At 43.0% G+C, this 26,528-nt stretch overlaps 1 protein-coding gene across 4 annotated transcripts in view; it reads left to right on the top strand.

Moving 5' to 3' along the window:
* Positions 1-26,528, top strand: part of msh3 (mutS homolog 3 (E. coli)) — a 135,493-nt gene that overhangs the window by 96,988 nt on the left and 11,977 nt on the right. For all 4 annotated transcript variants that reach the window (XR_014751033.1, XM_084694863.1, XM_084694861.1 and 1 more), the window contains exons 16-20: positions 6,563-6,627; positions 6,882-6,998; positions 7,240-7,347; positions 7,728-7,839; positions 8,244-8,401. Coding sequence is in view for 3 of the 4 variants with exons in the window: in XM_084694863.1 (XP_084550989.1) it covers positions 6,563-6,627; positions 6,882-6,998; positions 7,240-7,347; positions 7,728-7,839; positions 8,244-8,401 (560 nt within the window). In the remaining variant the exon portion in view is untranslated. The remainder of the gene's footprint in view (positions 1-6,562; positions 6,628-6,881; positions 6,999-7,239; positions 7,348-7,727; positions 7,840-8,243; positions 8,402-26,528) is intronic.

Genomic DNA, 26,528 nt, shown 5'->3' with positions numbered 1-26,528 from the left:
TGAGCACTTTGAGACCTTTAGATCGTGAGTTTGAAGTGACGGAAAACTGAACTTGAAAAGTAGCTAGCTCTTCCCCTCTGTGTAATTACAGTACTGAATCATGTAGCATCTCGGCGAATTCATCAAAAAGGTAGAGGAGGGCAGCTTTTAGGGGAACAAGCGATTCCCCACAAACCTGTCGGCTCAGAATTTTGATTTGGGTCGAGAAAGTCTTTGTAATAAGCCTATAAGTAATGCCACTGCATTTCACAGTCAAAACTGTAGTTTATGTCAAGTGTAGATGTAAAAAGTAGTGCTGTCAAACGATTAAAATATTTAATCGCGATTAATCGCATTAATGTCATAGTTAACTCGCGATTAATCACAATTAATCGCACATTTTTATCTATTCTAAATGTCCCTGATTTCTTTTTGTCCCAATCTTTTTTCAAATTTTAATGCTCTTATCAACATAGAAAAGTGGTTCGGATTGCTTTGTGCAAATATATTTTTTATTGAAAACAACATTGCAATCGCCTGGCTTTGACGAGGGGGCAGAGAATTCGCATCAGCTGTGTGCTTGGCCATCAAGTGGTATTTCAGACTGGACGTGCTGCGATGATAGCTCAGTTTACAACAACAAAACACACAGATTACTGGTCTTGTCAATAGAACCATTTGGCAACTTTTTAAAAGCAAACTTTCCATTCAGAATCTTATTGGCATCCATTTCGGCATCTCGCGCTCGTCATCCACTCAAAACGTAACATTACCCTACTACCAGAGAATGTCTAATATCCTTAAACGGGCTCTGCTACTACTCTTTAGCCAGCTCGCAAGCCAAACAAGTGTTTGGCGTGCCTGTTGTTTTGTTTCCGGTCTAGCTAGATCCGGTGTGGTGTTGTAGTTTTTCTAACGTCGGTAGTTGTTGCAACAGCATGTGAAAACAACTACAAAGTTTGCTAGGCCAAAAAGAGCGTTAAGCGCGCGATAAAATAATTGACGCCGTTAATTTGGGTTTGCGTTAACGCCGTTAATAACGCGTTAAACTGACAGCACTAGTAAAAAGCTTCATTTTTCACAACTGGATCCTTTCTTCACTTTTAAAGGGCTGGAGGGTCATGCAGAGGCCTGCTCAACAGAGTTCAACAGAGGATGCTGAGAGAAAAACTGATCCCTTGCTGGACCCCCGCTCTAGCTGGACAGCCTTTCTTCAGCCCTGACCCCTGGACAGCTTCATCCAGCTGGCCTGCCCTGATTGCAGGCCCTGCTTGCCCCTGCCTGCCAGCCCTCCAGAGACAGACAGTCACCCCACAGACACATAGCTCTGCAGACTACTTTTTTTGAGGACATTGATGAAAAAGGAAAAACCAGCATTTTTTACTTTGATGAAAGTCTAAATGTTTAAACCTTTCCATGTCCCAGCATGCCAAGCTGCTGACTTTTAGTGTCTTAAGTAATGAAACCAGTTCAAGTTATAGACTTTTGACCTGAATGATTAGTCATCTGAATAAAAACCACTCAAGAGAAGTACTGCTTCTTGGATGATTTGTGCTCCAAATCAGTTCATCTCACACATTTGCCTTTGTTTCCATGGGATTCATGGAATTGCTTGTTTCTACTCCACCATTGTGTAATAAAAAAAAAAAAATTTAGGACAGCAATTCCATTTTCGTGTTATCCTTTTGCATTACACACATTTAGTCAATGTTCTTAAACTCAACTGATTGATGTAATTTTACCACACTGTTCATATTGAACAGACATCAGTGTTTGGGAAGATTACTGTATATTTCCACTTTTGATTTGTATTTCCATCGTTAGGCAAAGGTTGTCTTTTAAACCTCTAGGTTTAAAAATAATTCAGATTTGATTGGAACTCTCTCTTTTATACATTTATAGTTGGATTTGACATTTAACAGCCATCTAATTCATTAAGCAAGTTATTTAACTCAAACAACCATAACACAGTACATATGGTATACAAAGCTGCAGTCAGATTTGGCAAAATTGTTTGCTTGGATGTTATCTTGACATATACATGGAGTCTTGATGATGATGCGCACGCAGCTTCAAGTTAGAAAGACGCGTTCCATTTCAGGAGACTCCGAGACCTTAGCGCGTCACTAGCATCTCGTCATATCACGCACGTATCAGCAGCGCTCTTGGGTACCCAGCATGCAGTGCGGCATGTCAACGAATGCCAAGACTTGTGGAAAATATGTTACAACAGCTATGCAAGGGATTTCAGTTGTTGCGTTCGTTCAGTTAGATGTTTGTAATATTGTTGTTTGTTAGTAATATTGTTGGTCACTCTGAGAGTGCATGTTGTGTGGTTTAAAGGGGCAATTGACTGTTTTTGGGGTGTATTTCACACTGTTCCTTAAGGTCTCCAAATAGGATATGTAACATTGGTTGGGTTGAAAATGGCCCGGGTGCTGTTCTATGCCCACTGACATATCCTCTGAAATGTTCCCGGGAAAAAACACTAGCTTTTCTCCTTTTATGGTATGCTCATTAATATTTAGATGAGCTTCGCGCTGATTGGTTGGTTTTTAACGAGTGAAGCTGGGGAGCAAAAACGCAACACGGCCAACAGCAGCCCTCGCTGCAACACTGAAGTTGAAGACTTGAAATAAAAACGTGCAAATAAATCTCTTGTGTCTACACAACACTGTTTTCAACAGATTGACTATATATCATTTGAAATTATAACATTACTTGTTTCCACTTCTGTTATTGAAGCAAACAGGATTGATTTGGGTGGGTAGAACGTTAGGCTACCGCTTAGCAACCAAACCATATCCTGATTCTACTCGGCTTCAGTCAGCTAGCTAGCTCTAAATAACTTGCTGAAAAATAACATGACCAAGATCTGGACAAACATGCATCTTGAATTGTAGATTTTCATTACACAGCTTATTTATTTGAATGAAACACAGTCAGGAACATGAATCAACGTTAGCCCCATTGCCAATAAACTGGGCTAAATTATCACACATTCTACCTATGCTCTTGCGTTAACTAGCAAGCTAAACTTGTTTACATGCATACAGTCTAGGTGTTACTAGTAACAGTTACTAGCAATGCTACCGTATCCTGTATCAAGCATCTGCCTTTCTCCAGTTCTTTCAAATAGATTATCTAGACAGGCGTTAGCAATAAGCCAGATTGCTGTTCGTTTTCTGGCTATTTTTCGGAAGCTTCCCTTCTAATGCCGACTACAGCTAGTCTAGCTAGAGTCATTTGATATGTGTAGAAACTTATTTAGCATTCTACCTGGTATGCTATATTATACAGGAAACGTTAGCATTGCTAATAACTGTTAGCACAACATCATACTGTCCTTATAGCTTGCGGTTGCAATGAGCATACGGTCGGAACAGCACCTCTTTCCAGGTTCAGCTTCCTAGCAAACCCTGCTTGCAATTGCCCAAGTTTGTCAAAACTGTCTTGGGTGAAATGTTCAGAGCAAATGAATGATTGAGTGTCGAACTTCACCGCGATCTTCTCATAAGACAACAGCAGCCATGCCTGTTGAATGTTTGGCTCCTTGGGAAGACTGTGAGTGTTAACCTTCCCTGTAGGCTACAGCCTGGAACACAGCATTTACGACCGTGGTCCATTTTCAATATCCTTTTTATAATTAAAAACTTTCTTCTTTGTAATTCCTTACAAGTAGTTTACACAGAGCAGCACGCAGCTAAACTAGTATCGGAGATAGACGCTACCTCGGGCTCTGTCTGAATGTAAATTCTGGGGCGTGACAAAGATACAGACAAGAGCCAATAAGAGGGCGATCACCGGTCCTACGTAGGACCGGTAACTTTGTTGAAAAGCTATCGTTTTACAGCCAAATTTTTTCTTTTTGAGATTTGAATACGAAAGAGGTGTCAATGGACTTTGATATTCACGGTATGTTCATTTTACCCACCGAACTGTCGTTATTCAACTATGACAAGGTAAAATCGGTTTTGCAGTCAATTGCCCCTTTAATGGGAAGTGAGAGTCGGCCGTTATACATTAATATTGGCAAGGAGTTGATCGTGGGCTGTGCTGTAGACCTATTGCCAATGCGGCTATTCTTTATTGTAAATCGACTGTGGTTATGGAAAGCGGTCTTCAAACCATCTTTGAGAAATTCTGGAAACAGTGTTGAAATTAATTTGTTTTGATTGTGGGTGGCAATTTTTGGTCGACATCTAAACCTCATGCGTCCGCTACAGCATTTCTGCTTTGGCGTGACTTGCGCTGGCGTGACTTGCGCTGGGAGGGAGGTAAACGGCATGGATTGGGATAGTGTGCAGGCAGGTGTGTTTTTATATAGGGTGAAATGGAATGAGAAATGTAATACAAAATGTATTTGTCAATAAATCAAATATCATTTTGACTGATGGTTTTCAAACCTTATTGGGTTTAAGATGACATCACTCTGAAGTACCATCAACAATTTCACCTTGGTATGTTAAATTATGATTGAATTTGAGTAGTTTAAACTTTGGCTGAATCTAATAACTCTTACCACAGAAGAAACAGCTTACTTTTTTATACAGTAACTGAACATGATAATATTCAACACTGAGAATAGCTCAATGGACTGGGACAGTGACCTGCAAAGTATAAGATTGTAGGCTTAAATCCAGCCGCAGTCTTTTAGCCTGTCTTAAATTTGAATATCTGTTTAGTTAAACAGGAAGACATCATTATGAAATACCATGCGCAATTTCATGCAATTCCACTTTGAAATGTCAACCGCTTCTAAACCTTTGTCCCAAAGCTGACCAAAACTAATACTATGCTCTTTCTACTCATGCATCCTCAACAGTTGGTGTGTAGCAGAGAGGATAGAGAGGCTGCCTTGAAACCTTATGCTCATGAGTTCAAATCCCCATTCAGCCTATTGTAGTTGGCCCAACATGAAGTAGTTTTGCTCTCTTGTTGTCCAACTCTTGACCTTCTACAATGTACATTTTTAGAATTTTTTGCCATTTTGCGGAGGAACCCGCATTGCTGCTTGCAGCTATATTTACAAGTTGTCACTGTTAGGATGACTATAGGCTACTGTCTTTAACTTTATTTTGGGGGGCTTATCTTCGTTGAATTTGAATATAATGTATTTGATATATGGACAGATCATTAAACCCATTGTTAGATGGATTTGTGTAGGCCTACAGTATGTGACAGATTATAACGAATGCTGAATGCGAGCCTATACTGGCCTACATTTTGTTCGCACATTATGGCTATGATGACTGAACAAATGTATTATAGGGTAATATGTGCTGTTCACAATAGAGGTTGCCATTGGTTACTTTTTTTGTTATATTTTATTGCACTGCAAAATATTAATAACAGGGCGCCCCCCAATCCGTTTCCGCCCCCCCTGAGACACAACCCTTGCTCCGCCCCTGCCTTGAATACATATGCATGACACAAAAAGTGCAATTTGCCATTTTTAGTTCCCTCGACAGGCAGTCTGCGCTTTTACCTCAGTGCACCATGTTTGTACATATCTCGCCATGCTTTTACGCGCAAATCGTGAAACAAATACGCCTGAAGTGGGCGCAAAAGTACATGAGTTAGTACATGAAGCCCTGAGTGCATCTTTTCACGCTGATTTCAATAGCAGATCTCTTTTTGAATGTCCATGTATCAATCTTAATATTTTTATGAAAACATGTTTAAGTTGTGATTTACCACCACTGGCACATCATCGGGCCTGTGGTCATTGTGGCCCCGAGGGGTGTGGCCCCCGCTGCGGCAGGCGTCCCTTATTTTTCTGTACTGAAGGTGGCAACCCTATCGGAGCATTAAATGGTCCGTGTTTTGTTTGCTGACTCTCTCTCACAAGCGTTCCAGAAGGCCTTCAAAATAAAGGCACTGTACTTTTACTCACCTAATAATACTGAGTGCAATTATAGAATTCTAAATTATGACATTGGTTGAAAACAAATTATACATTATAATAATGTAATTGCGACAATTACATGTAACCTACAATATAGCGAGGTAGCTGACTTCACCACTGGCGAATACGCCTTTCATCAACCCCAAGTTTGCGTGCTCCAGATCTGTTGCTGGTGTTTAGTGCTTTCTGTTTGAAAGCAGAAGTGTAAGAACATTTCTGCATGCTGTTTCAGATTTCTACACAATTTAGGCACGTGTGCGGCTTCAATTTTCTCAGGGAGTCAGATGGCTAAGCAGTTAGGGAATAGGGCTAGTAATCAGAAGGTCGCTGGTTCGATTCCCGGCTGTGCCAAATGAAGTTGTGGCCTTGGGCAAGACACTTCACCCTACTTGCCTCCGGGGAATGTCCCTGTACTTACTGTAAGTCACTCTGGATAAGAGCGCCTGCTAAATGACTAAATGTAAATGTAAATTACCCAACAAACATCTTATTAAATGGGGCAGACAGGTAATTGATGAACTGTAGTCACTGATTAGAACATTAAACAGGAGGGCAGGAACTGGATGATGGGGACAAACTGGAACACCTGGGAATCTCTTCTCTCCCTTTTTTGTCCCCTCCTCTTTTTCACCTCTGTTCACCTTCCTTTCTTTCCTCTGTCCTCCCATCTCTCAGTTCTTGATTGAGTTGAAGAACTCCATGTCATCTGTAGTACCATCTGACTGGATCAAAATCAACAGGTGATTCATCCCCCACCCCTCACACACACATACCCACACACTGAAATAAAAACACACGCAGGCATTCGCCTCCACACATACATTCCCACACACAGCTTCACACACACATAGTAAAACATATATGCTATCGAATATTTTCACAATTTGTTTCCAACCACACAGTACTATCCCCAAAACTATTGTTTTTCTGTTTAATTATGTCCTTGCCCCTGTGTCTAATCATGCCCCTTCCCCTGTGTATGCCCCCCCTGCAGTACCAAAGCTGTGAGCAGGTACCACTCCCCCTTCTTAGTGAAGCGCTACCGTACTTTGTTGCAGCTCAGAGAACTGCTACTGCTCGAATGCCAGACAGAGTGGACCAACTTCCTGCAGTGTGTACAAACACACACACACACACACATACATCCACAAACACACATACATATACTGCTTTCAGCTCTACTAATCTATAATGTTCAATAATCCAAAGTGTTTCCTTGTTTCATATTCTGTCCAGTACAGTTTTTCTATCTTTCTCTCTTTCTCAACCTCTCTCACTCACTTTCAGTTTTTCTCACTCTCTCTTGCTTGTTCTCTCTCTCATTCTTTCTCCCTCTCCCTCCCTCTCTCCAGTCAGTTTGGGGAGTATTATCACACAATGAAAAAAGCTATTAGTCACCTAGCAACCGTGGACTGTCTCTTCTCATTGGCTGAGGTGGCAAAGCAAGGGAACTACTGCAGGTAATGTCTGTGTGTGTTTGTGTCTCTAAACTACAGGTTATGTGCCTGAGTGTGTGATTGTGTGTCTCCTGCAGGTAATGTCTTCTTACATTGATGATCACCGTGTGAGTCTGTGTGTTAGTGTATTTGTGAGTGTAGGTGTATACGTGTATGTCCGTGTGAGTTTGTGTGTGGGGGAAGGGGACAGCATGTGAGGAGGAGTGGGTTGGCGCAGCAAGCTCACTGAGAATGCCAACATCTCTCTGACACCCACTGCTCTAAAGCTCCCTTCAAGTGTCTCTCTGTGTTTGTCTCCCTCTTTCTCTCACTGTCTCTTTCCCTCCCGCTGCACCATCCAAGAGTGTGTGTGTGTATGTAACAATGTGTGTGTTCTGTCTCAGGCCCAGGCTGAGTGAGCAGCAGCAGATAGTGGTGAGGGAGGGCAGGCACCCCTCCATAGACCTGCTGCTCGGAGAACTACACCAATACGTACCCAATCACACACAGTTGCAGGTACACGCACACACACAGCTGAAGGTCCACACCTACTTAAACACACAAACAGACATACTGCTGCAGGTACAGACACACACAGTGACAAGTAAACACACACTGCAGGTACACATGCACATCCCACACACAGCACAGAGGAGAGTGCAGGTTGATCTTGTGAAACACAGGCCAATAGGATGAAGAGCCAAGCTTCCAAACCATACACTCAGTTACAGAAGTGCATACAAATACCTCACCCTCTCCTCTCTTTCTGTCCTCCTCTCCGTCTCTCTTTCATTCCATAACTGAGCTGAAAAATAAAACCACCACCTGCTCTAACTCCTCCCATCTTCTCTCCCCCTCCCCTCTTTTCTTCTTCTATCCTCCCCCTCCCCTTTCCCCTCTCCTACCTACTCCTACCTTAGGGGGAGGGCCAGAGGGCCATGATAGTAACAGGTCCTAACATGGGGGGTAAAAGCTCATACATCCGCCAGGTGGCTCTGCTCAGCATCATGTTCCAGCTGGGTTCCTATGTCCCTGCGGCACAAGCTCAGCTCAGCATCCTGGATGGAATATACACCAGGTATGCCGCACCACATACGCGTGCAGTGACAGGTGTATGTTTTCATGTACGTATGTACTGTGTGTGTGTTCTCTACTGCAACAGACCTAATGAGGTCTCATGGATGTGTGTAATTGCAATGTTTTTGTGCAAGGCAGTGTCACTGGTGTCTTAGTGGATGTGTGTGTGTGTTTAAAGGGGTCATTGATTGCAAAACCGATTTGACCTTGTCATAGTTGAATAACGATAGTTCAGTGGGTAAAATGGACATACAGAGAACCTCAAAGTCCATTGACACCTCTTTCCTATCTAAATCTCACAACTTGAAACTGCAGCTGTAAAACGATCGGCTTCGAAAAAGCAGAATTTGTGACGTTACTAATATAGCATCACCTTTGTCACGCCCCAACACTTACATACAGACCAGCCCTCTGGTTAGGGGCAGACTGGCCATCGGGGATACCGGGCCATTATACCAAAAATACCGGCACATTTCCATTACCAACCGGCCCTCTGACAACGTCGGCATCCCCTATTATCTCACATCTCATAGCTTGAATATGCATAAATTGCTCTCATACCTTTTATAGTCTAGAATCACTGACTGAGATTTATATTGCTCCTCGCGATCTGTATTCACACTCATGGTGCCGATTTTTCAAAAATGTTCTGACGTGTCTTCTGAAATGTGTTCTTACGGACTTCGGAAGTTTAACGTAAGAAATTAAACATATATGATGTAATTTCTTTGTAATCTTCCAAAATAAAGGTAAGTGTATGGGTATTTTTCCAAGTAGGCCAATGACTGGTCGATACGTGCGATGCATTGAATGGACAAAGCACCGAGTTTTGAGTGGGCCGTGCGCCGTTTACTGAGTGGGCCGGTCTGACAGTATAACTCCCGGGCCACTTTTCCCCCCCAGTCCGTCCCTGCCTCTGGTGTTCTGGCCCAGGATCTCGCATTAAACATCACTTTGTTTAACAATTTAAAAAATGATTTTCTCAGCCTATCTAGACTAGCTGTAGTCGGCATTAGAAGGGAAGCTTAGGAAAAAATAGCCAGAGAACGAATAGCAGTTTAGCCTAAAGCCTAGTTTAACCTTATGTCGCCGACACTTTTGAGGCACTTGTTCTTTTGACAAGTACATTAACGTTTCAATTGTCAATGCACGAAAGTCACTTGTCTTGGTGGCTGGCTATAGATTTATCATTTTCTATAGCTATATTTACGTTAGCTAGCGTCGGCAGCTGTGTACAGTACTCTACGGTACTATCAAGCATTACAGTAGCAGCATTTGTATTAGTTAAATGTAGAGCAACGTAATTAAATATCAGCTAATATTAAACCCCTACAGCATACAGCTTTTAAAGGATGATAAGGATCCCTTGGTAAATCAGCCTACAAAATTACAAGTAGGCCTAAATTTCTTTCTCTTCTACTTTAATGAGCCTTAATGTCGAGCCCTGTACCGTTCTTATATGGCCATGCTAGCAACAGTTCAGCTGTCACTGATAGTATCAGTACCGTTCGTATGTCCATGGTAAAGCTAGATACAACTTTTGTTCTTTTTTATTATCTAGGTTGTAAATGGTAACATGTTTGGTATTTCTTAAGTATTGCTAAATCCATTCAACAAAGTTGTCTTATGTAGTTGTAATTATTATTTTTCCTTTGCGCTCAACGATGGAGGAGGAGCGGTTAAGTAACTTAGCTCTTCTGAGTATTGAGAGCAAGCGTGCAAAAGCACTGGACTCGGACAAATTTGTCAAACGTTTTTCTGAAATGCATAACAGCAACCGCCGAATGAGTTTGCCTTGAGAATGTTGAACAGTGAGAATGTAAATCGAAATCTTTTCAAGACCTGTATGACAAACTTATCTGTGTGATAACGTAGTGTCCATTAAATGAGGATTCAATCCAGATGATCATATTCAGTATTTAATATAAGAACTCACAGAGGTTGTAGATGACATACATCACTCAGGTTAGGTCTCTGCTTAATCTACTGTCAAGGTCTTGACCTTCAAGGTTAACTGTACTTCCTGATGGAGTGGGGTGGTATTGCAATAGTATCTATATGAACCAGATAATCACGATACCACATTCCTCCCCCCTTAAGAGTAAACTACTCTGGTGAGCTTCAACATTAACTGTGACCTTAACTGCTCACTATATACTATAGACAGTAACAGTCTGACTAACCATCCTGTATGCTTTAACTATCAAAATAATCTACATAAAATCATAACACTATTGACTTTCTTAAAATAGTGTTCCGATGTAACTCTTAAATGAAAAGTATAATTAGCTTATACATCAATGGCAATGTTTACAGGTGTTGTGCAACGTTTTTTGTTTTTTTTTACATCAGAAAACAATAACTAGGAAAGTGGGTGGACTACCATCCTTCCAGTGAGTCCCAGAGCACATTCTTGCTCTTGCTTGAGGGAGCTCACTACTAGTTCACAAAGTCTCTCAGATGAGTTGGAGTCTTTTTTGTGCGCTCAGAGCATCGCAGCACCGGTGGCGAGTCTGCACTCATCTCTGGCGGATCAGCTGGAGGGTGAACCTGGGCTTTTTCAGTGGGCTCACTCCCTCCAGTGAGCTCACTCCCTTCTCCTCCCACTGACGCTGGAACAGCCGAGTCTCTGGTCAAAGCCTCCGCTGCGTTCTCTGGAACCTGAAGACTCATGGGCTCCAGTGTCATGTCCGGCATGGATGTCTCTGTCATCGAAGCGTGACGTTTACGGATCTGGTCCACGTGACGTCTCATGACGCGTCCATCTCCTGTCTGCACTGTGTAGGAGACAGGCCCTGTGTTCATCTCAATGACGGCTGGGACCCACCTTGGTCCGTGACCATAGTTTCGGATGTACAAGTTGTCACCAATTGTGCTTTCTGTTTGAGTTGTTTCTTTTGAATCTTTGACTTCACATCGGGCAGCAGAAGATTCAGTGTGGACCGCAGTCTCCTAGACATCAGCATTTCAGCTGGAGACAAGCCAGTCGTACTTTGGGGTGTTATTCTGTAATTGAACAGAAATCTTGCTATTTTGGTTTCCAAAGTATATACTTTTGTTTTCTTAATTCCTTGTTTGAACGTTTGCACGGCTCTTTTGGCTACGCCATTTGATGCCGGGTGAAAGGGTGCAGATGTTATGTGCTGTATACCATTCTGTTTCAGGAATGATTCAAACTCTTGGCTTGTGAAGCATGTGCCATTGTCCGATACTATTGTCTGAGGCAGGCCATGTGGGCTAAAGCACTGTCTGAGTTTGTCAATGGTGACTTGGCTTGTTGCATTACTTGTTGGATACACATCAAGCCATTTTGAATGCGCATCGATCACGATAAGAAACATCCTGCCTAAGTGAGGGCCGGCATAATCAACATGCAATCTACTCCAGGGTGTCTCTGGCCACTCCCAGGGATGGAGAGGAGCTGCAGCTGGAGCCTTTCTGTTTTCCTGGCATGTGTGGCAGGACTGTACTTCTTTTTCTATGTCAGCATCCATACCTGGCCACCACACGTATGAACGTGCCAAGCCCTTCATCCTGGAGATGCCTGGGTGTGTGTAGTGTAGATGTTTTAAAAGGGTGGCCCTCCCCTTCTTTGGAACAACCACTCTCGCTCCCCAGAGCACACATCCATCTCTGACACTGAGTTCAAGCCTTCTCTGGCTGTAGGCCTTGAACATTGAAGCCACCTCTTTTGGCCAGCCATTCAAACACCACAACAGCACTTGTGATAATATTTCATCTTTCGCAGTCCACTGCTTCACTTGGGCTGTTGTGATTGGTGGGTCTTCCACCACATCCAGCATGAGGACCTGTCCTGTGTCATCCTCCTCTTTAGTGTGTGGCAGTGGTAGCCTACTCAATGCGTCTGCGTTTGCGTGGTCTTTGCCTGGCTTGTACACCATATTGTACTTGTACGCTCTCAGAAGTATTGTCCACCGTTGCACTCTTGGTGACCCCATCTGTGGCACTGGCTTCTTTTCATGGAAAAGCGAGATCAATGGCTTGTGATCAGTGCTGATCGTGAATCTTCGTCCATAGATATACTTTTGAAATCGCTTGACTCCGAATATGATGGCTAACCCCTTCTTGTCGAGCTGTGAGTAACGCTGTTCAGTGTGTGTGACATGAAGCCTATGGGCTTTTCACTTCCGTCTTCCATGATGTGTGACAGCACGGCACCGACTCCGTACAGTGAGGCGTCGCATGCCAGCACAAATTCTTTGTCTGCTGAATAGTAAGCCAAGACTTTTGCTGATTTCAGCAGCTGTTTAGACAAACAAAACGCATCTTCTTGTTCTTTCTTCCAAGTCCACTGAACGTCTTTTCTTAACAATCTGTGTAATGGTGCTAGACGTGTGGCGAGATTAGGAAGGAACTTATTATAGTAGTTTAAAAGGCCAATATATGCTTTCAGCTCAGTCACTGTGGTTGGAGGTGGAGCTTCCTCGATGGCTATTACCTTGCTCAGCACTGGGTGCAGGCCTTCAGCATCAATCTTGTGACCCAAGTACTCGACCTGGTCTTGCAAGAATGCACACTTGCTTCTGCGCAGTCGCATTCCTGCCTCTTCCAGTCGTCTGAGTACCTCCTCCAGCGTGCTCAGATGCTCTACAGTGTCTCTTCCAGTCAGTAATATGTCGTCAAGGTAAACAGCTACTCCGGGCAGGCCTTGCAACAAACTCTCCATTGTTCTCTGACATATGGCTGGAGCGGAGGAGACTCCGAACGGAAGCCTATTGTAGGTGAAAAGGCCTCTGTGTGTGTTTATCGTTAGGTATTTCTTGGAGTCATCATCCATCACGATCTGCTGATAGGCGTGGCTTAAATCAAGTTTGGAGAACCGTGTCCCTCTTGCCAGTGTATTGAACAGGTCTTCTACACGAGGAATAGGGTATTGCTCTAGTGAGGAGGCACTGTTTACTGTTAGTTTGTAATCGCCACATATTCTAATGGAGCCCTCCGGCTTCAACACAGGAACAATTTGCGCCGCCCACTCAGTGTACTTGACAGGTGTTATGATGCCGTCTTTCAGGAGCCTATCTAACTCCCCTTTTACTTTTGCCCTCATGGCATACGGAACTGAGCGGGGCCTATAGAACTTTAGACGGGCATTCGCAGACATGCGAATGTCTGCAAATTGTTGCCTTCATGCCTTTTAACATGCCTAGTTCTTTTTTGAAAACGTCCTCATGCTTTGACAGTGCTTCCTGTAGCTCATGTGCATCTGTGTTTACATGTTTAATTTCATCCCACTTGAGCTTTAAAGCCTCCAGCCAGCCTCTACCTAACAAGCTAGGTCCAGTGCCCTTCACCACCACTAGGGGTATTGTCTTAATTTGCTGAGCATAGTTTACTTTTACTTCAGAAACTCCCACTACTTAGATTTTTTCTCCCGTGTATGACTTCAGAGACATTTTGCTTTCATTTAATTTGGGGTGTTTCTTTTCTTTCCACATCTCATTGAATTTATTTTCATCCATAATGCTCACACTGCATCCTGTGTCTATTTCAAAGTGTACTTTCTTTTTATTCACTTCCACGTTGACTTCGAATGGTTTAATTCTCTGCATGGAAGTTTCTGTATTCATGCATGCCAGTATGAATGCTTCTTCGTCGTCAGAGCTATCATCATCATTTTGTCTCTCACACACGTTGTGCGACCTGTGTCGACGGGGTTGAGGGCGTACGCGACGCTCTGCTCTGTGTGCTTTGGTTTCACTGGGACGGGCATCATCCTTACTTTAATTCCTACAAGCCTTAGCGATGTGCCCTACTCTCCCGCAGAAATGACACTTGGCATCTTTAAATCTACATTCGGCTGCACTGTGCCTTCCGTGACAACGATAACAATCTCTCTCTTTGTTTCTCCATTCTCCTCTTGTCTCATTTCCCTCCGTTTTCATGCTTTTACATGCTATGACCGCCTTTTGTAGGTCTTGGGCATTTTTACTTGCAGTTTCTGCAGCTACTGCTATCTTAAATGCTTTTTCAAACGTCAAGTCTATTTCGGAGAGCAAGACGTCTTTGAATCCGGTCGTCATTCATACCGCACACAAGACGATCTCTTGACCTTTGCTCCAGTGTAGTGCAAAAGTTACAGTCATGAGCTAGTCGTCTGAGCTCCGCTACATATGCACTCACAGATTCCGTAGGCTGACGTGAACGCGAGTCAAACACACATCTCTGCACCATCTCGCTTGGTTTAGGATTGAAGTGCTCTTTCATTACTTGATTTAACTGATCGAATGTTTTTGCAGATGGCTTATCTGGACTCACCAGGGTCTCATGAGCTTGTACGTTGCTGGACCGACCACACTGATTAGGATAGCCCTCTGTTTCTCTCCATCATCGATCCCATTAGCTTCAAAAAACTGATCGAGAACCTCGCAGTACTCTTCCCAAGTCTGCTCTTTTGCATCAAAAGTTGACAGGGTGCCTATCATCATTGTAGTCATCTTTCCGTTTTGCTCGTTACCTCCAGTCCAATAGCACTTTGCACGTTCCTACCGTCTGCCACCTGCGGTCATCCCGACGCATCCGACTTTAATCAGGCCCTTTTCTCCTACATCCAGTATCCTCGTCGCCAATATGTGATAACGTAGTGTCCATTAAATGAGGATTCAATCCAGATGATCATATTCAGTATTTAATATAAGAACTCACAGAGGTTGTAGATGACATACATCACTCAGGTTAGGTCTCTGCTTAATCTACTGTCAAGGTCTTGACCTTCAGGGTTAACTGTACCTCCTGATGGAGTGGGGTGGTATTGCAATAGTATCTATATGAACCAGATAATCACAATACCACAATCTGTATCCCTTATTTTGACCCTAAAATCCTTAGTTGTCATGTCGGACGCTAAAATAAAGATACATTGTAGAGTGTCGACCAGGCCTCGAGGGCCACTGTCCTGCATGTCCATTCATTTGAAACAGGTGTTCTGGAGCGGGAAACATCTAAAACATGCAGGACAGTGACCCTCGAGGACCAGGATTGGAGAACCCTGGTGTAGACCATTACATTTAATTTATTTTGACCTAACCTGTTATGTATTAGCAATGAGAATGTTGAACAGTGGGAATGTTAATCTAAATCTTTTCAAGAGCTGTATTACAAACAAGTACTTTCAGACTTTGTTTCAGTTTTGCTGTTTTGCAGATATTGAGCTGTTATCTGTATCCCTGATTTTGACCTTTGAGACCTGGCATAATGGGTTCTTCCTAGTTCAGAAATCATTTGATGCTATATTTTGCCACAAGTTATTGAAGAAGGCAATTCCTAAATGTATTTGAGGTTCTTTTTATTAGCGAATTTCTCTATAAATAAATCTATAAATGCTTTTTGTAGGGTATGGCAATGTTTTCATGCTTAATGCACACAACAGGATAACATAATAAATAAGTTTAAAAGAACCCAAAATAAATACTTCAGATGTACAATTACAAATGTGTCTAGTAGATTTATGTCATATAACATACAGTCCCTGTTAATATGCTGTAGCATTCAATGTTCAAAAAACACAAATTATTTAGTTGTGTGATCTAAAAAGTTGTGTTACACAGACATATATTTCCAGTCAGATAAGGTTGATGTGACACAGTTTTATTTTATTTTTTTATTTCACCTTTATTTAGCCAGGTAGGCTAGTTGAGAACAAGTTCTCATTTACAACTGCAACCTGGCCAAGATACAATATAGCAATAAGACACATACAACAGAGTTTCACATAGAATAACCAAACATAATAAGCACATTAATTACAAATAAAACAGTTAAACACTGAGGATAAAAGTGGAGGTAGAAATACTGGAGTGCAAAGGAGCAAGATTAAATAAATAAATCAATACACTATTGCAGGGCTCCAGACTATTTTTTTTTTACTAGGAGCACAGTAGCCCCTGACTGAAACTTTTAGGAGCGCAAGCAGAACATTTAGGGGCACACCTTATATTGACCTGCAATGCATTTATTACTGTAACTAGAGAGGGTACAATTTAGTGGCAATGGTTTAGACCCTTTTTAGGAGTGCTCAAGCACCCCTAAATTTTATCTCAGCACCCCTAAAAATAATATATTTGTAAAATATATTGGTTATTATCATTTGATGTTGGTCATGGATCATGGGAGTTCGCCCAACCAGTCTACACATGTTTTGTGGATTTGGAAAAGGTGTTCGACCGTGTCCCTCGAGGGCTCATGTGGGGGGTGCTCCGAGAGTATGGGGTACCGGATACCCCTGTTCTGTCCGGTCCCTGTACGATCGGTGCCAGAGTTTGGTCCGCATTGCCGGTAGTAAGTCGAACTTGTTTCAGGTGAGGGTTGGACTCCGCCAGGGCTGCCCTATGTCACCGATTCTGTTCATTACCTATATGGACAGAATTTCTAGGCGTAGCCAGGGTGTTGAGGGGGTCCGGTTTGGTGAGCTCAGGATCGGGTCGCTGCTTTTTGCAGATGATGTGGTCCTGTTGGCTTCATCGGGCCGTGACCTTCAGCTCTCACTGGAGCGGTTCGCAACCGAATGTGAAGCGGCTGGGATGCGGATCAGCACCTCCAAATCTGAGGCCATGGTAATCGACCGGAAAAGGGTGGAGTGCCATCTCCGGGTCGGGGAGGAGATCCTGAACCAATCGGAGGAGTTCAAGTATCTCGGGGTCTTGTTCACGAGTGAGGGAAGAATGGAGCGCAAGGTCGACAGGCGGATCGGTGCGGCGTCCGCAGTGATGCGGGCTCTGCATCGGTCCGTCGTGGTGAAGAAGGAGCTGAGTTGAAAGGCGAAGCTCTCTATTTACCAGTCGATCTACGTTCCTACCCTCACCTATGGTCACGAACTATGGGTAGTGACCGAAAAAACGAGATCGCGAATACAAGCGGCCGAAATGAGCTTTCTCCGCAGGGTGTCCGGGCTCTCCCTTAGAGATAGGGTGAGAAGCACGGTCATCCGGGAGGGGCTCAGAGTAGAACCGCTGCTCCTCCGTGTTGAGAGGAGCCAGCTGAAGTGGCTCGGGCATCTGATTAGGATGCCTCCTGGACGCCTCCCTGGTGAGGTGTTCCGGGCACGTCCCACTGGGAAGAGGCCCCGGGGGAAGACCCAGGACATGCTGGAGGGACTATGTCTCTCGGCTGGCCTGGGAACGCCTCGGGATCCCCCAGGAAGAGCTGGTGGAAGTGGCCGGGGAGAGGGAAGTCTGGGCCTCCCTGCTTAGGTCGCTGCCCCCGCGACCCGATCCCCGGACAAGCGGTAGATGATGGATGGATGGATAAGAACAGTGTATTTACATTACAGAAGACTGTGTCAGTAAGCAACATATTTTTTCTTTCGCGTAGACTACATGCGGCAATCCATACAAAACATGGCAAAATGACTTTTTTTTAAACATTTTCATTGTGAAACACAAGCTATTCCCGACCCGTCAGCCATTTGGTATAACATTTTCTTTGTTTATCTAGTGCTATCAATATCCTCATCCCCTGCCTCATTCCCCTTCTCGCTCCCAGAAGTTTGTCCTAACCACCGCCGCATTAAGTTATCTTTTTACTTTACTTTACTACTCTAGCTAGCTCTTATTACCTCCAAAGATCCTCTATGCTTCGTTTTACTTCTTCCTTATGTTTTCTGGTGGACGCTCTGTTCGTTTCCACGGTTTCTCGCGCTGGTTTCACTTTAAACTGCGCGGAGCCAATGGGCGTATGAAACTTTATCACGTAGCATTACGGCACAGTGTTCATGGGAAACTCAGGAAGTACTGCAAGGGGGATAAATGACCGAAAACCATGCAGAGAACAGAGCCTTATGTATCATTCATGTAATGCCTCATGTATCACCGGCCAAACTGGCTAGTGAGTTTTTAATAACACAAGCGAAAATGAATTTTAACCCGCATTTGGCGGGTTGGCTGGTGTTAATTTAGAGCCCTGACCTTGATATACATTTTAGGCCCTACTGTTGGGTGTATGCATATGTACAGTCATGGCCGAAATTTTTGGCACCCCAGAAATGTTTCCAGAAAATCAAGTATTTTTCACAGAAAAGTATTGCAGTAACACATGTTTTGCTATCCACATGTTTATTCCCTTTGTGTGTATTGGAACAAAACAAAAAAAGGGAGAAAAAAAGCAAATTGGACATAATGTCACACAAAACTCAAAAAATTGGCTGGTCAAAATTCTTGGCACCCTTTCAAAATTGTGGATAAATAACATTGTTTCAAGCATGTGATGCTCCTTCAAACTCACCTGGGGCAAGTAACAGGTGTGGGCAATATAAAAATCACACCTGGGAGCAGATAAAAAGGAGAGAAGTTCACTTAGCTTTGATTGTGTGTGCCACACTAAGCATGGACAACAGAAAGAGCAGAAGAGAACTGTCTGAGGACTTGAGAACCAAAATTGTGGAAAAATAACAACAATCTCAAGGTTACAAGTCCATCTCCAGAGATCTAGATGTGCCTTTGTCCACAGTGCGCAACATTATCAAGAAGTTTGCAATCCACGGCACTGTAGCTAATCTCCCTGGGCGTGGACGGAAGAGAAACATTTATGAAAGGTTGCAACGCAGGATAGTCCGGATGGTGGATAAGCAGCCCCAAACAAGTTCCAAAGAAATTCAAGCTGTCCTGCAGGCTCAGGTAGCATCAGTGTCAGCGCGAACTATCCGACGACATTTAAATGAAATGAAACGCAATGGCAGGAGACCCAGGAGGACCCCACTGCTGACACAGAGACATAAAAAAGCCTACAGTTTGCCAAAATGTACTTGAGTAAGCCAAAATCCTTCTGGGAAAACATCTTGTGGACAGATGAGACCAAGATAGAGCTTTTTGGTAAAGCACATCATTCTACTGTATACCGAAAAAAGAATGAGGCCTACAAATCTTAAAATTGCTGTTGGGAAAAGGCACCCTTCCAATAAGAGAAACCTGGAGCAGTTTGCAAAGGAAGAGTGGTCCAAAATTCCGGATGAGAGGTGTAAGAAGCTTATTGATGGTTATAGGAAGCGACTGATTTCAGTTATTTTTTCCAAAGGGTGTGCAACTAAATATTAAGTTAAGGGTGCCAATAATTTTGACCAGCCAATTTTTGGAGTTTTGTGTGACATTATGTCCAATTTGCTTTTTTTCTCCCTTTTTATGTTTTGTTCCAATACACACAAAGGGAATAAACATGTGGATAGCAAAACATGTGTTACTGCAATACTTTTTTGTGAGAAATACTTGATTTTCTGGAAACATTTCTGGGGTGCCAACAATTTCGGCCATGACTGTATGTGTGTCACATCTGAGTGTAGTTGGGTGTGCTCAATCCTTCAGCAAGCACAACCATTGTTCTCTCACATACCGGCATATACACTGCTCAAAATAATTCAAGGAACACTTTGAAAACACATCAGATCTCAATGTGAAGAAAAAAAATATGTTGGGTATCTATACTGATATGGACAGTTTAATGTATTAGGAACGAAAGAATGCCACATCTTTTGATGGAAATTAAAGTGTTCAGCCTACAGAGGGCTTATTTTACAGACACCCCCAAAATCAAAGTCCATTTTGCCAATGTTCAATTTCTGCAACTCAATGCTTCTCAATATCTTGTGTGGCCTCCACGTGCTTGTATGCATACTTGACAATATCGCGGCATGCTCCTAATGAGACGAAGGATGGTGTCTTGTGGGATGTCCTCCCAGATCTGTTGAAGGGCATCAGTGAGCTCCTGTAAAGTCTGAGGAGCAATCTGGCGGCGTCTGATGGAACGAAACATAATGTCCCAGGGGTGTTCTATCGGGTTTACGTCATCGTGAGTGCCATTCAATTGTATCGATTCCTTCATCCTCCAGGTACTGCTTGCATACTCTTGCCACATGAAGCCGGGTATTGTCGTGCATCAGGAGGAACCCAGGACCTACTGCACCAGCGTAGGGTCTGACCATGGGTTCAAGGATTTCATCCCGATACATAATGGCAGTCAGACTGCCGTTCTCTAGCCTGTAGAGGTCTGTGCGTTCCTCCACAGTCCATCACTGACCCACCACCAAACCGGTCATGCTGAACGATGTTGCAAGCAGCATAGCGTTCTCCTTGTCTTCTCCAGACCCTTTCACATCCATCCCAGGTGCTCAGGGTGAACCTACTCATCTGTGAAAAGCACAATGGCGCCAGTGGTGGACGTGCCAGTTCTGGTGTTCTATAGCAAATGCCAATCGAGCTCCACGGTGCTGGGCAGTGAGTACAGGGCTCACTACAGGGCGTTGCACCCTGAAGCCACCCTCATGAAGTCTGTTTCTGACATTCAGACCAGTAGCCTGGTGGAGGTCATTCTGTAGGGCTCGGGCAGTGCTCAACAGACCCTTTACTGGACCCCCTGCAGTTTGCCTACAGAGCCAACAGGTCTGTGGACGATGCAGTTAATATGGCCCTCCACTTCACCCTACAGCACCTGGACTCCCCAGCATCCTACGCCAGGATCCTGTTTGTGGACTTCAGCTCTGCCTTTAATACCATCATCCCCGCTCTGCTTCAGGACAAGCTCTCCCAGCTGAACGTGCCTGATTCCATCTGCAGGTGGATCACAGACTTCCTGTCTGACAGGAAGCAGTGCGTTAAGCTGGGAACACAAGTCTCTGATTCCCGGTCCATCAGCACTGGATCTCCCCAGGGCTGCGTCCTTTCTCCTCTACTCTTCTCCCTGTACACCAACAGCTGCACCTCCAGTCATCCGTCCGTGAAACTCCTGAAGTTTGCGGACGACACCACCCTCATTGGGCTCATCTCTGGTGGAGACGAGTCTGATTATAGGTGGGAAGCAGACAACCTGGTGACCTGGTGCAGCCAGAACAACCTAGAGCTCAATGCTCTCAAGACAGTGGAGATGGTTGTGGACTTCAGGAAGAACACAGCCCCACTCACCCCCATCACCCTGTGTGACTCCCCAGTTAGCTCCCTCACCAAGGAAGCACAACAGAGGATGTACTTCCTGCGGCAGCTGAAGAAATTCAACCTGCCAAAGACAATGATGGTGCACTTCTACACAGCCATCATTGAATCCATCCTCACCTCCTCAATCACCACCTGGTACGCTGCTGCCACTGCCAAGGACAAGAGCAGGCTGCAGCGTATCATCCGCACTGCAGAGAAGGTGATTGGCTGCAATTCCCTCGAGGACCTGCACACCTCGAAGACCGTGAGACAGGCGAAAAAGATTGTGGCTGACTCCTCCCACCCTGGACATTCCCTGTTTCAGTCCCTCCCCTCTGGCAGAAGGCTGCGGTCCATCAGGACCAAAACCTCACGCCATACAAACAGTTTCTTCCCTTCCGCTGTTGGCCTCCTCAACAAGGCCAAAGCTCACACTGACTGAATGTCCTTAAAAACTTTTTTCTTTTTGCACTACACTCAACTCCTGTAATATTTGTATTTTATATTGTATTTTATATTGTAAATTGGCAACTTATATTCTACTTTATTGTATATGTTATTTTAATTGTATTCCACTTAGTATTGCTAGTTTATGTATCCTTAGTATAGTTAGACCACATATTTAAATTTAAGATTCCTATATGTTTACTGTATGCACCTTCCTGCCAAAGCAAATTCCTTGTCTGTGCACATTTTCATGCTGAATAAATCCCATTCTGATTCTGATTCTGAACCTGTTCCTCTTGCACAAAGCTAGATATCGGTCCTGCTGATGGGTTGAGGACCTTCTATGGCCCTGTCCAGCTCTTCTAGAGTAACTGCCTGTCTCCTGGAATCTCCTCCATGTTCTGGAGATTGTGCTGGCAGACATCAAATCTCCTTGCAATGGCACACGTGGATGTGCCATCCTGGAGGAGTTGGACAATCTGCGCAACTTCTGTAGGGTTACAGAAAACTTACGGCAGCAGCCGCTGCTCATTGGGAACAGTACTGCAAAACGATCCATGCTCTAAAACACCAGCAGTCTCCAACAACACCGGAAAAAGTCGCTAGATTTGTCCGTTGTCGCTTTTGACAAAAAGGAGGAAGGTTTGGAATGTCGCCAGATATAGCAAGAAAGTTGCTAGTTTGGCAACACTGCTCTCCAGTTCCTTCCAGTACGTGAATCGTCATTGATATACTGACAGTTAATTGGACAGTTACTCTCCGGGAAAAGGTTATGGGAAAGGGGAAGGAAAAACCACAATTTTACATGTAAAAACCGAACCGTGGTTTGTGTGTTGAACAATTCAATTTTTTCGGTTCGGTTTGCACCCCTACTAACTAGGCTTATAGGATAAGACTAACTTTGTATGCCAACGAACACCAATAACTCGAACTAATTTGACAGACTATAAACCAAAAGACTTCTGGTTATGATACACATGCTCTCTAACTAGCTACTGTAAAAGTGTTGCTTACATTAGATACTAGACCTACAGTCTAGCTCTAACTGCATTTAGAATCTGACAAGCTATATCTTGCGAAACTTTAAAAATAAACTTTAAAGCTGGCTATATAAAATACTACTAATACAAATTGATAAGAGGTCTACTAATGTGTTGAAATATGAAAAAATGCTATAATTTTTGCTGTAAAACCATAAATCTTTAACACTTTTCAAAAGAACAGCCACAAGTGGCGTTCCACTTGTTCCATTCCACTGGTGGTCCCCCACTGCCCCTGTAGTGGTCCGCGACGGCCACAAGTAAATTATTGCGACATTTCTAACATACAACTCAGAACGAACAAAACACAGTCAGTAGTAGCCTATTAAAATGGACTACACACGTTCCGCATTCTGACATTGCAGCCTCTGCATGGGTTGTACCAGAGCCTCTCTGGTTGTACCACGTGAGGGAGTTCTCCCCTCCCAAATAGAGTTGGTTAGGTCCATATTCGTCTTTTCTAAAAAGTGTTCTCAGATAAGCTACCGATTGCTGGGCCGGGCTGCCCAACCGTAACGATACGCGTCAGGGAGGATGGATGGGAGCAAGGCCGGAGTGATGGCATCACTAGACTAGGTTTTACCAATTGAAAAATGGCTGTTTTATTTTACATAAATCTCCGAAAACTATTTTGCGCTCAAATAATGGCCAAACATTTTGTGTGGAAATCCCTATCTGCATCACATCAAACCCATATGTCCTAGGTTTGGGCTACAAAATGTATAATGTCTAGCTACATGCTTGATTAACACTCGGATCGTTAAGCAGTCTAAAAAATTATAATTAGCGGAATAGCCTACATTATCCGTTAGAAAATCATGTGCCGCTAACAAGCCTACTATTTAGTTAGATGGTCCGCAAGTTTTTATTTATTGGCCAAGTGGTCCTTGGTTTGAAAAAGTTTGAGAAACACTGATTTAGACTTAAATAAATGAATACATGTATTAATTAATGCACAATTGTCAATCAATATTAACTTATAATTTACATGTATTTATGTATTTATTTGTGTATTTATTCATTCATTTAGTCCTGTATTTATTCATCTCAATATGTTAATGACGTGTCAATCAAAATAGGTAGGCGGTATTTGACACACCATTGGCTAATCGTTTTTAATGCTTTGTATTCAATTATGTAGCCTTACATCCATCCTTGCTGTCATGGACAACAAAGCCTACATGGCCAGGCTGGCCGACCTCGTTGAAAACAAAGATTTAATTCACCATATATGTTATTTGGATAAACAAACATGTTATAAAGATTTGACTACATTAGTTGTGGGCTATCACTTAAAACCCAACTTCACTACGCTGACCGGCCAACCATGTGTTTACCCCGATAAAAACGATATTTGATCAATTCTCAAAATGTAAACATTTTAAAATAAAAAATCCTGATTGTTGATTGTCAAACCAACATATTTGTCCTGTGTGTAAGAGCGAGATAGATGATCTGTCCCCAATCAAGCAGAAGAGAAATTTGTGAAGATTCACGACGCAAAGTTAATCATAGAAGATGAAGTGTAGCTTAGGGTTAGGGTTAGTTGTATGCCCCACAGCACATATTTTGCAAAGACTACGGCAACAAAAGCCAAACGTTGCCACGTTATGTTGGAAATGGGATGCTGTAACGACGGTTGTTGGAGCAACAAGTTGCCTAAATAGCCTGTAGCCTATGCCATGTTTATGTACCATGTCAGCTTTACATGTATAAAAGGAAAGCTCAGAGAAGGTGAAAGGCTTGGTGACCGACGTGGAGAAATGCGCGTCTAGTGTGAACAGCATCGCGTCATTCGTAGCAGATTTTGGCGCCTCAAGGCGCTTCGCAGCCAGTGTGTCCCAGGCGTTAGCTAGATTGAATCTATGGTTCTGGATTGATGGCAATGTCTGAACGTCAGTTTCCACACCTACTGGCCTCTCATTATCATATTGGGAACAATGAATGAATGAATGAATAAATGAATATATATATAAATGAATGAATGAATGAATACATCAATCAATAGATCAATCAATTAATGAATACAAAAATAAATACATACATAAATGTAAAATATATGTAACTATTGATTGACAATTGTGCATTAATTAATACATATATTTGTTTATTTCTTTCTAAATTCATGGATGTGGACATTTATTTATTCATTGATTCAGGTTGTGTCGTTGAATTGGGCTAGCCAAAGGTGGAAACACCAGCAATCTTTTTCACCATCCTGTTTATTTATTTTTGATTACATTTCATTAGGCCTATTTAGATGGAATTTAGATGGCTTGTATCTGCATTATGGTATTTGAAAGCACGTTATTAATAGTAGGCCTAGGCTAACCGTTTGTCCCTGTCTTAATGCAATGTTGTGCGAACCAAAACAATGTTTACAAACGTGAATTGAATCTTACTCTGTACTTGAGGTCTTTTGCATCTGTGGGAGTGGGAGCACTTGATGGTCTCTTCACAAATCGCCTGATATCCATGGCTAATTAATCCATTCCAAACAGGTAGACTAATCCACAACGTTGGATCATGATTGGTGTCGCAGCCTTAACACATTGATTGGAGGGTCACAGACCATACAGCGCAGATAATAATGATTCAGACTACAGCGTTAATATGTTAAACAATATGAAATGTAATCTTTGGTGTTTTAAAATTACACCAAATGTATTTCGGTTTATTCCAACGGCAGAATACAAGGCGCAGGGAACTTAGATGTGCGTAAATGCGCATAAACGCAATTTAGAGGTGGATAAACGAAATTTCCGCAATTTACAGGTGGATTAACGCTATTTCCGAAATTTCGGGAGGTGCGTAAACGGAGTTTACGTGCGTTTAGCCCCCACTACATCCCTGATTGTGATATATACCATTATCTTCCTTGCTTCAAACCCCAATCCTTCAGTGTAAACAACCAATGCAGCAATGTTTTCTCCTACCAGTATTCATGAGTCAAATATTATATACATACAAATACAGTTCATTCAATCAATGTAGCACTGAGGGAATGGATACACCTCTTTCATGATAGTATGTGTGCATGTATGTATGTATGTATGTATGTATGTATGTGTGTGTGTGTGTGTTCCTGAAGGTTGGGTAGCTCACTCTCCATCCTCTTCATGGTTGTTATGGAAACAGCAAAGGAAGTGGAATGTAAAAATGTTTTTAACACTGTTGGCTTCAGCTAGGTTTCTCTTTGTTTTATAACAATCTTTCATATTTCCTCTCCTCCCATCCTTATCTTCTCTCTTCAATTCTCTCCTCCATTCCAATTATTTTATTACGAGTCTTTGTCTACTGTACTTCGTGGGTTCTGGGGAATAATGCTGTGGAATGCATGTGTGGATGCTTCTGGAACCCATGTGGTTGTGTGTCTAGAGTTCTGTGGTCCACTGGCTCTCCATTGAGATACTAACGAAGAAAGGGAGATCATCCCAGAAGATATTGGAAGACTATTCCATAAGAGAAAAGAAGACCATCCAATACAGGCAGACCATCGCAGGAGATGCTGGAAGAGAAGACCATCCCAGGAGAAAAAGAATAAGAAAACCATCAAAAGAGATGTGGTCAAGGAAACAGAAAGACCATCACAGGAGATACAAGAAGGAAATACCATCTCAGAAGATAAAAGAAGAGAAGACCATCTACTGAGATCCCAGAGGACCATCTCAGGAGATACTGAAAGACCATTTCAGAAGAATGATGAAGACCAACTCAGGAAATACAGGAA

This window comes from Hypomesus nipponensis, chromosome 28 (genome assembly GCF_054491055.1).
Source record: "Hypomesus nipponensis isolate SF chromosome 28, ASM5449105v1, whole genome shotgun sequence".
NCBI lineage: Eukaryota > Metazoa > Chordata > Actinopteri > Osmeriformes > Osmeridae > Hypomesus > Hypomesus nipponensis.
The sequence above is the reverse complement of the archived record's forward strand: the minus strand, read 5'-3'. Positions and strand labels throughout refer to the sequence as shown.